This window comes from Silurus aristotelis, assembly GCF_946808225.1.
Source record: "Silurus aristotelis genome assembly, chromosome: 7".
Classification (NCBI taxonomy): Eukaryota; Metazoa; Chordata; class Actinopteri; order Siluriformes; family Siluridae; genus Silurus; species Silurus aristotelis.
The window spans coordinates 5,416,591-5,427,967 of record NC_139580.1 but is presented as its reverse complement, the minus strand read 5'-3'; the positions used below and the strand labels follow the sequence as shown (position 1 = coordinate 5,427,967).

The following is an 11,377-nucleotide window of genomic DNA, read 5'->3' as shown; positions in this document are numbered from 1 at the left end:
CTGGAAAAAATGAAAGAAAGAAAATTGATATAGAATAAAAGAAAAAGTGATTGAGAAAGAAAACTTTTTTAATGTACATTATACAGCAATACATTCAGTGACCTCATAATAAATAGAATAAGAAGTTCCATCTGAAACTGGGGTGGATAGAAGATGCTGATTATGAGACCATGAGAAGGCTGGAGAAGGTCAATAGTCCAGCTGTGATGTCATTTTGTTAGCAGACACGTGATTATGTGTGTATCGGGAGTGATGGTGTGATTCTCTGCTCTTTTCAGGGAGTTCTGAACACTCAGTGCGGATATGATGTGCGGCTTGAAGCAGTAAGTACCATCACAATCATCACCACCACCACCACCACCACCATATCATCATCATGTCTTCTAGGAGTTTTTAAACATGTACATTTACACCATAAGACTTCTTCATGAGGGGAATAGTGTATAGCGTATCGTACACTGTGCTGCTCTAGAGGCCAGGTCCTGATGGGAAATCATATAAAAATGGGGGTTTTTTTTATCTTTAAGATAAATGAACCCTCTTTTCCAGCCATATGTGGTTCTTCCCCAAACTGATGCCACAAGGTTGAAGATGCACAGTTGTACAGGACGGCTTTAGATGCAATAGCATTACATTTTACCTTGATCTAGGAGATCCAAACCTGTTCCAGCATGACAATGCGCCTGTGCACACATCCAGCTCCCTGAAGATCTGCTTTACCTGGGTTGGAGTGGAAGTTGAGTGGCCTGCTATAGAGCTCTGTACCCATCCATGGAAGAGTCAGAGGGGGGGAAAAAAACAAGCCAACAAAGAAAGATTTGATCTAGAAAAGAAGATCCATTGTTGGTCAAGAATGAAGCACGAAGAAAGAAAACTAAAAGAAAGAAATGATCATTTCCGATCTAGAAAGGACAAATTTTGTTCCAGAAAGAATTAAAGGATACTTTTTGAAAAAAGAAGAAAAAGAAATGAAGATTTAGAATTAAAAAGATCTCGAAAGCTGGAACTTTTTCTTTCTTTCTAGAAATTTATTTTTGAGCTGAAAGAATGAAAGAAAGTGTTGACTTTGCTGGTGCAGCAGAACTACCTTTTGTCTTGTTGCTGTGTTCAGTCCTGCCTGAGAAAGAAAAGAGAAAGAAAGAGAATATTTATTTATCTAGAAAGAGCTTTTATTTCTCATGTACACATTACAGCACAGTGAAACTCTTTTCTTCACATATCCCAGCGATTTCTAGTTTAGGAAACTGGGGGTCAGAGCACAGGGTCAATCACACTTGAAGTACCTGAAGCATTAAGCGCCTTGCTTAAAGGCCCAAGAGTGGCATCCTGATCCAGAGCCTTAACCACTGAAATACTACCTTAAACAGTTTCTAGCTAGAAAGAAAGATGGAGCTTTTTTTCTTCCTTAAACTAAGCAACCAGCACTGAAAGACATTGAACAAAAAACATTGCTCTGCATTACGTTTCCTTGGCCGACCACAGATCTCTAAGGCCCGTTTCTTTGTTCTTCTTCAAAATAGCTTGAAACCCGAGTCTGCTTTGAAATCTTTGTCTGAGAGAGACATTGCTGATGCAGTGGAACTACCTTGTGTTTTACTGTGAAATATTTTTGATCTAGAAAGAAAGAAGGGCCTTTATTTGTCCCATGTACATAACAGCACAGTGAAATTATTTTCTTTGCATTGCATATACCATTGATTTTTTTTTCTTTATGGTTTAGTCTATTTAATGTATATAAAGAAAGCTGGGGTCAGAGCGCAGGGTCAGAGCGCAGGGTCAGAGCGCAGGGTCAGCCATGATACAGCATCCCTAAAGCACATGGGGTTAAGGGTCTTGCTCAAGGGCCCAAGAGTGACATCTTGGCGATGATGAGGCTTAAACCCCCGACCCTCTGATCAGTAATCCAGAGACTATTTTTTTAGGTCTATCTTGCTCAGTCATTTGTGACATAAAACAACCTCTTGCAATACCTCACCTTGTGTATCCTTAGTATTGTCACCCGCCTCCCACACAGCCGTTTGTTTTACTTATCAACCACCATATGAAACTGATGATCATTAGCACCTTCCTGGTATCATTGCTTAATCATACACCTGACTCTGATCCTACAAAATTTGTGTTACAAAGTGTGCACAAGTAAAAACTCAAAGCCAAATGGTGGTCACACTAAACCTGGTGCTCCCTATGCATTCACTAAACTCGCCATGCGTGCACGTGACCGCTTTTCAACACGCCTCGCTCCTGTGCCTGTATGATGTATGTAGTGTAATAGCACATGCAGTTTAAGAGAAGTCATTGTAGAGACGTGCCGAACAGCGCAGACTCAACCCTCACGGAAGTAAGCGCAGTAATTAAAGCGTTAGCTCACGGAGCCGAGCCCAGTAATAACAGTTTGCGATCGTCAAGGTGATAATTAGCGTCCTGTTTTAGGCTAGAGTAGAGCAGCGCTCTGTAATCGCGATACGCCAGGCTCTCCCTTAGTGCGGGCACCGAGACAGTCACGGCATCCCGCCAACTCCGTTACCATGGATACACTGGACTCCGGTTTAACGGGGAAAAATACAGGCTTGATGTTACAGTAAGTACTAAACATTAAAGGTTGAAGCAGTTGCTTTGTTGTTATGAGACTCAATTAGAAAAACTAAATACACTTCTGACAAAGATAAATATATATATATATATATATATATATATATATATATATATATATATATATATATATATATATATATATATATATATATATATACATACACACACACACACACACACACACACACACACACACACACACACACAATACATAAACACACAATGCCGCAATGTTACTGCTAAATGTTTTCTTTTTTTCTTCCCTTTTTAAAAAATATTTTTTACTTTTTTTTTTTAAATCACTATGTATTGAACGGAGGAAGTCTCCAATTTGAGAGGTTGATCTCTGTGTTGCAAAAAAACAAATAGAACATGTTGGAACATGCAGTTATTGGGAAAACATTCAGCACTGTGTCAGGGTATTTACATCTATGGCCAAAGTGAGATTTCAACTGCAGAGGCAAATGCTGTATTGCTGGCATTGAGATTTCTCCACAACGGGATTTATTTAATAACAGCTGATTCAAAATCATGTCTTGAATCATTGCAATGTATAGAAAAATTACCACCAGACAATCATCCAATCATCATCAATGGAATGAAAGAATTGTAATAATTTGTTTGCCTTTAAGTTGTTCACAGTTGTCTTTTATTTTAATATTTTTGCAGTTTCATACATTTTCCTTTTACTGTCATGTGGACAATTATGCATTTGCATGAACATCAGCTTTAACTTTAATAGAACTTTAATGTAATAATTCAAATTTTTTTAATGAAATATTTTTCTTTGATGTTTTTAGCCATGTTTTTAGCCATGTTTATTATTATTATTATTATTATTATTATTATTATTATTATTATTATTATCATTAATTACTGGACCCCCTGCAGTTCTGGACCTTTAAAGATCCATGCTTTATACCTTTCAAAGATCTTGAGACCCACATTCAAAGCAGGATCGGTTCTTAAACAACAAATGACTAAATAAATCTTGATACTTTGGAAAAACATTTTTCATTTTAATCATCGTAAATTATTATTAACGTAATCATCGGTATCAACTTGCCAAAGAGGACACTCAAAACTAACATTGATTTTATTATCAGGAGAAAATTCCCCCAAATGTCCATCCTGTCAGAACTCAATGACCATTAAACATATTTTGCTGGGCAGTAATGCGTTACTTTTGACAGTAACTAATACTGTAACGCGTTACTTTAAAAAATTAAGTAACTCCGTTACCGTATGGTGCGTTACCCGCTACTTTTTTAAATGAATGAATTGTGGCTGAAGTGTAGACTACAGTCTAACCTGCTTACAGCAGCGTCGCATTGTAGGATTGGTGGATGACCACTGTAAACAGGAAGAAAACGCACTGTGGGCGTGTCTCCGTTTATTCAGGTCTGTGCGGCAGTAATGACGAGTCGAGGCGAGAGCAAGACGAGTTTCTCAGAGTGGAAATATGCACAATATTTCACTTTAGCTGAGTATAAAGACAAAAAGTCATATGTAAGCTGTGTCTTTCTGGTTCGAAGCTCGTATCTACTGTGATAAACAGCAACTTCAATCTGTTGAAGCTCCTCCAGAAACTGAGAAGCTAACAGCTAGAAGCTAGAAGCTAACCCGGTGTTCTGTTCTACATTGTTGATAGTTTTCATACTAAAGCTGTGAAAGGAACATGTTTGAGCTCAACACAACAGCAGAAGCCACTTTAGTTTTTGACTGTGAATATATTATTCAGCTTGTTTTGTTGTTTATTTCAGAAATCCTTGTGACATATTCAGTTTGTGTTGGTCTGACTTTAATAAAATAGTGTTTAAAAATGACTTTGTGTTTAAGTCAGTTTTGGGTTTGTATAGATCATAACGCATAAAAGGGCATTAATGAGAACATTGAAGAAGGTTCTTTAAAAAAGTAACTAAAAAGTTACTTTTAACAGTAACGCATTACTTTTTGGTGAAAGTAATCAACAAAGTAACAGAGTTACTTTTTGAATGAAGTAACGAGTAACTGTAACTAGTTACTATTTTTTAGTAACGAGCACAACACTGTGTGTGTATATATATATATATATATATATATATATATATGTGTGTGTGTGTGTGTGTGTGTGTGTGTGTGTGTGTGTGTGTGTGTGTGTGTGTGTGTGTGTGTGTATAGATAGATAGATAGATAGATAGATAGATAGATAGATAGATAGATAGATAGATAGATAGATAGATAGATCATGAATGAGGAAAATCAGAAAGAGAGAAGGTTGGATGATGTGGAGATGGTGAAGCAGGAAGTGGATAGGATTAGTAAGGAGGAAGTGAGAGCAGAGATTAGGAGGATGAAGAGTGGAAAGTAACTACAGGGAATTAAGTTGATTAGTCAAGTCAAGTTTATTTGTATAGCGCTTTTCACAACAGACATTGTCTCAAAGCAGCTTTACAGAAAACAACAGTGAAGGTGAATGGTGTGCGTTTGTCCCTGATGAGCAGCCGTGGCGACAGTGGCAAGGAAAAACTCCCTTAGATGATATGAGGAAGAAACCTTGAGAGGAACCAGACTCAAAGGGGAACCCATCCTCATATGGGTGACATCAAAAGTTTGGTCATAAATCTTTCAACAATACAGAACAATTTGTGATCATCATAGATCCAGCATCAGCTTCTCCATGCCAGGGCCTTTAAACACTCGGCATCTACTTCTCCATGATCATCCATAGGTCCATAATCTTCACGAGGTGGGACGTGACTGGAGCTGGCCAAACCTCAGGATGCCTCGGGATGGGGAGAGAAAGAGAAGCAGTGGAGAGGAATTAGCGTAGCTGCTGTTCATGATATTAACAGCACAAGTTGATAATGTGCATGTGATCAGATGTTCTGGAGCACAAGGTTGTGATGTGATGTGTGTGATGTGTGTTATGTGTAGGCTTTGCTAAAAAGATATGTTTTTAATCTGCACTTAAACTGGGAGAGAGTATCTGAACCCCGAACACTGTCAGGAAGACTATTCCAGAGTTTAGGAGCTAAATGTGAAAATACTCTACCGCCTTTAGTGGACTTTGCTATTCTAGGAACTACTAGAAGCCCAGAGTTTTGAGATCTCAGGGAGCGTGACGGATTGTAGCGTGTTAAGAGACTGGATAGATACATGGGAGCCAAACCATTTAGTGCTTTATAAGTGAGTAGCAGTAGTTTGTAGTCTATTCGAAACTTAATAGGAAGCCAATGTAGGGACGATAAGATTGGGGTTATATGATCGTATTTTCTTGACCTAGTAAGAACTCTTGCTGCTGCATTCTGAACTAACTGAAGCTTGTTTATTAATGATGCAGGACATCCACCTAGTAATGCATTACAGTAGTCTATTCTAGAGGTCATAAACGCATGGACGAGCTTCTCTGCATTAGATATAGATAACATATTTCTTAGCTTAGAAATATTTCTAAGGTGAAAGAAGGCTGTTTTTGTAACTTGATTGATGTGATTTTTAAAAGATAAGTTGCTGTTTAAAATAACTCCCAGGTCTTTTACCGTTGAACTAGTATTTACAGAACAACCGTCTAAATGCAGGCTGAGATGCTGGAGCTTCTGTGTACTATTTTTTGGGCCGATGAGCAAAATCTCCGTTTTATCAGAATTTAATAGCAGAAAGTTATGGGTCATCCAATCTCTTATTTCTTCAACACACTCAGTTATGCGAGCTAATTGAGCTGTATCGCCTGGTTTGGATGAAAAATTTATAGCTGGGTATCATCAGCATAACAATGGAAGCTAATTCCATGCCTTCTAATAATATTTCCTAATGGAAGCATGTATATTGTAAAAAGCAGGGGTCCCAGAACTGACCCTTGTGGCACGCCATAATTTACTAGCATTATCCTGGATAGCTCTCCATTTAAATCTACGAAATGGTAACGATTGGACAGGTAGGATTTAAACCAGCTTAATGCCTGTCCCTGAATACCGATGTAATTCTGTAAGCGATCGAGGAGAAGATCATGATCTATAGTGTCGAACGCAGCACTAAGATCTAGTAAAACTAATAGGGAGATGTAGCCTTGGTCTGAAGCTAAAAACAGGTCGTTAGTGATTTTAACTAGAGCAGTTTTTGTGCTATGATGGGCCCTAAAACCTGACTGAAACTCTTCAAAGATATTGTTCTCCTGCAAGTGGTTACATAGCTGGGCAGCGACAATCTTTTCTAAAATCTTAGACATAAATGGGAGATTTGAAATTGGTCTGTAATTCGATAGCGTGTTTGGATCCAGATTAGGTTTTTTAATGAGGGGCTTAATAACTGCTAACTTGAGGGATTTAGGGACATGACCTAACGATAGTGAGGAGTTAATAATATTTAAAAGAGGCTCACCAGCTGTATATAACACTTCCTTCAGTAGTTTAGTGGGAATTGGATCTAACTGACATGTTGTTGATTTAGCTTTCATAATAGCATCATACAGCTCTTCCTGTCCTATACATGTAAAACAGTGTAGTTGTGGGGTTGTAAGTACGATTGTGTCGGGAGATGCTGTCAGAGGTTGAACTGCCACAATTGTTTTTCTAATGTTATCTATTTTTTCAGTGAAGAAATTCATAAAGTCTTCACTACTAAACTGTGATGGAACACATTTTTCAGATCCCTGATTTGTTGTTAATTTAGCGACTGTACTGAAAAGGAACCTGGGGTTGTTTTTGTTATTTTCTATGAGTTTGCTCAGGTGTTTAGCTCTAGCAGCTTTTAGCGCCTGTCTGTAGCTAAGCATACTGTCTTTATACGCAATTCTAAATACCTCCAATTTAGTTTTCCTCCATTTTCTCTCCAGATTACGTGTTGTTCTCTTTAGGGCATGCGTATGACTATTATACCAAGGTGCAGGTGCTTGTTCTCGAACCTTTTTTAACCGGATGGGGGCAACAGTGTCTAAAGTGCTAGTGAGGATAAGGTCTATGTTGTTTGCCATCTCATCAAGATGATCAGCAGTTATGGGTTTAATATGAAACTGAGATAAATCAGGCAGGTTATTTATGAATCTGTCCTTAGTGGTTGGAATAATAGTCCTACCAAGTCGATACCGTGGTGAAACACGGTTAATCTGCTCTACCGGTAGTGTGTACAGTAGGAGATAATGGTCTGTGATGTCATCACTCTGGGGTAAAATATCTATATCAGTGACGTCTGCTCCGTGGGATATTATTAAGTCTAGTGTGTGGTTAAAACGGTGGGTTGGTCTGGTGACGTTTTGTTTAACTCCAAAAGAGTTTAGTAAATCGACAAATGATAATCCTAGGGCATCGTTTGCATCATCTACATGAATATTAAAATCTCCTACAAGCAGCACTTTATCAAAACTGATCAAGAGGTCTGAGAGAAAACAAGCAAACTCATGAAAATCAGCGTAGGGTCCTGGGGGTCTGTACACGGTGACCAGAGCGAGTTTTCTGTTAGTCACACCATGAAGTTAGGGGAAAGAGTAGTGGAAGCCAGGCTGAGAGAAGAGGTGAACATCTGTGAGCAACAGTATGATTTCATGCTGAGGAAGAGCACCACAGATGCCTTATTTGATTTGAGAATGTTGATGGAGAAGTATAGAGAAGGTCAGAAGGAGTGGCATTGTGTGTTTGTGGTTGACGGACGAGGTCTGACAGGAGTCTTCATGGACGATGATGTTTGCGGATGATATTGTGATTTATGGTGAGAGTAGTGAGCAGGTGGAGAAGATCCTGGAGAGGTGGACATATGCGCCGGAGAGAGAAGGGGAATGAAAGTCTGTTGGAGTAAGACAGTACATGTGTGTGAATGAGCGGGAGGGCAGTGAAGTGGTGCGGTTACAAGGAGAAGAGGTGGAGAAGGTGGAGGAGTTCAGGTACCTGGGGTCAACAGTGCAAAGTGATGGAGAGTGTGTTAGAGAAGTGAAGAAAAGAGTGCAGGCAGGGTGGAGTGGGTGGAGAAGAGTGACAGGAGTGATTTGTGATAGAAGAGTATCTGTGAGAGTGAAAGGTAAGTTTATAGGACTGTGGTGAGACCTGAGATGTTGTATGGATTAGAGACAGTGGCATTGAGTAAAAGACAGGAGGTGGAGCTGGAGGTAGCAGAGCTGAAGATGTTGAGGTTTTCGTTGGGAGTGATGACGATGGACAGGATTAGAAACAAGTTTATTAGAGAGACCATGCATGTAAACGGTTTTGGGGACAGAGTGAGAGAAGCCCGACGGAGATGGTTTGGACATGTGCAGAGGAGGGACATGGGGTATATCAGTAGGAGAATGCTGAGGATGGAGCCACCAGGAAGGAGGAAAAGAGGAAGGATTATAGATGTGGTGAAGGAAGAGATGCAGGCAGTTGGTTTGAAAGAGGCAGATGTAGAGGACAGTGGGGGGTATGGAGACGGATGATCCGCTGTGGCGACCCCTAATGGGAGAAGCCCAAAGAAGAAGAAGAGATTCTTCATTGCACATCCTCACAAATTAGGTCAGGTTAGATGTGGAGTGTTGGTGGACAGGACAGCCACAGTTACGTTTCTGCAGAGATGTTCGATAGTGTATATACTGTATGTATATATATATATATATATATAATTTTTAATGTAGGACGATCATTTGCACCTTCATCATTACCCCTCCACTAACTTATACATTGAAATTGGAAAGCAATGTGCATTGTTGAATGTACTATACAAATAAAACTGTACAGAATTTTCCTGATGCTGTGAAAATGAAATCTGGTCTGTACTGCGTTTTAGAAGAGCGGAGTCGGGTTTAGTAGATATTAAAGCTCTAGTTTCTATTTGGGAGGAAAAACTATTGAGAAGGTCATCTCTAAGAGCTGAATCGCACACATAAAACGAGCAAACGAGTGTCCCTTTTTTCTTTTCTTTTTTTCTTTTTTTTAATATATAAACATTTGTAACCCTAAATCTCTATTTCCAGAGGAAGGCCTGTTTGAAAGTTTTTTTTTTTTTTTTTTTTTTTTTTTTCTTCCATTACTAACAGCGATCAAGTTTACAGTCCATGGAAAAATGTCAGAAGACTGGAAACACTGCAGTACCTTTTGAATATCTTTTGTATCCTGTTCGTCTAGTGTTTCTGTTTTTTAAGGACACCCTTTTCTTTCCGCAAGGGTGTGTCTCTCACACACACACACACACACACACACACACACCCGAAGTAATTTTTCAGTTCAGAGTAAGTAATTCTGTAGCTACTCTGAGGCACTCTCTATAGTAAGGAGAAGGGAAAAAAATCCCTTTAAAGCTTTTTGTTCGATTTTACAGAAGCCGTTTTTTTTCTGTTCTCGGCACCGGATCCCAAGGCCCCAGCGGTGCAGCGTGGGAGAGGAAATAAGAGACAGGGATTCTTTTTTTTGTTTTGTTTTGTTTTTTTTGACAGAGCCCTAAACTGGTTAAGAGACCTGGGGGAAATCACTTTCCTGTCATCTCATTGGCCTTCCTGAACATCCTTTTGTCTCGTTGCCTTTCAAAGCATCAATTTTTTTGTCAAGTGTCAAGGAGACGAACTCTTGCCTGTTAAAGAGCGCATTAAGTGTCCTGCATTTTATTCATACAACTATGCAGCTATGTGCTTAAGGGCCTTAATCAGGGGCCCACGAGTGTCAGCTTTTGCTGCGGCTGGGATTTTAACTCACCACTTTCAGTGGTTGCTTTAACCATTAAACTTCCACTGCCCACGTCTGCATGAGTTTACAGAATAAATCCTCTTAAACCTACACAATACAGTAGGTTCAGATACACTTTGACCAAAAGTTTGTGGACAGCCGAGCACGAGATGTGCTTTTCGAACATCCCATGCCACATTCCGTCATAATTTGCTGTCATAATAATCTCCACTCTTCTTCGAAGATGTTCTGGAGTGTGCTTGGGAAATTTAATGCTACAGCATCCACATGGCTGGGAAAATTAAGTGTCCCAATACTTTTGCCCATATCGTTCACAGTGTTTCGTTTATTTGTTCACGTGAACACAGACGTGATTGATCCGTGAGCTCTCTTTCTGTCCTTGTAAGCGTACTGCAGTGTGCCAGCTCAGCTCAAAGTTGGACGTGTGTGTGTGTGTGTGTGTGTGTGTGTGTGTGTGTGTGTGTGTGTGTGTGTGTGTGTGTGTGTGTGTGTGTGTGTGTGTGTGTGTGTGTGTGTGTGTGTGTGTGTGTGTGTGTGTGTGTGTGTGTGTGTGTGTGTATGTGTGTGTGCTGCCGACTGTGTTTTAAACCCATAATCCTGTAATATGTTCGTCGTCTCCGTGTGCTTCTGTCAGCTCAGCGTGTTGGAGAAACTGTGTCCTTAGCCACCCTGCTGCTCGTGTAAAAACGAAACACACACACACACACACACATTGTTCAAAGGGACATCTTCACCTCACGACTCTACATGAGGTCGAGCAGTACAAGTACGTTCACAAGGGCAGAAATGGACTTCACACACACACTTGGCTTGTTGAATAAATGTGGCAGGTTTCCTGCTAAATGTCCCCACAAGGTCAAAACGGATCTATTACAGTCCTTGTACAGGGACGGACACGCACACACACACACACACACACACACACACACACGCACACACACACTTGTTTTACTTAAATTTTATTTATTAAATTATTTGTTTAACTATATTAATTTATTTATTTTCCACAGGAACTGAATCGACAGGACTTCATCTACACTAAGGGGTGTGTGGGGCAGTTCGAAAAGTGGCTGCAGGACAATTTGATTGTCGTCGCTGGAATCTTTGTGGGAATCGCACTTCTACAGGTGAGAATCCATCTGCCTCTTTCTTTCTTTCTGCTT

At 39.8% G+C, this 11,377-nt stretch overlaps 1 protein-coding gene across 6 annotated transcripts in view; it reads left to right on the top strand.

Moving 5' to 3' along the window:
* The window catches only part of tspan17 (tetraspanin 17), a 43,483-nt gene that overhangs the window by 25,953 nt on the left and 6,153 nt on the right, over positions 1-11,377 (top strand). For all 6 annotated transcript variants that reach the window (XM_083547187.1, XM_083547192.1, XM_083547191.1 and 3 more), the window contains exons 7-8: positions 279-323; positions 11,225-11,341. In XM_083547187.1, the coding sequence (XP_083403313.1) occupies positions 279-323; positions 11,225-11,341 (162 nt within the window). The remainder of the gene's footprint in view (positions 1-278; positions 324-11,224; positions 11,342-11,377) is intronic.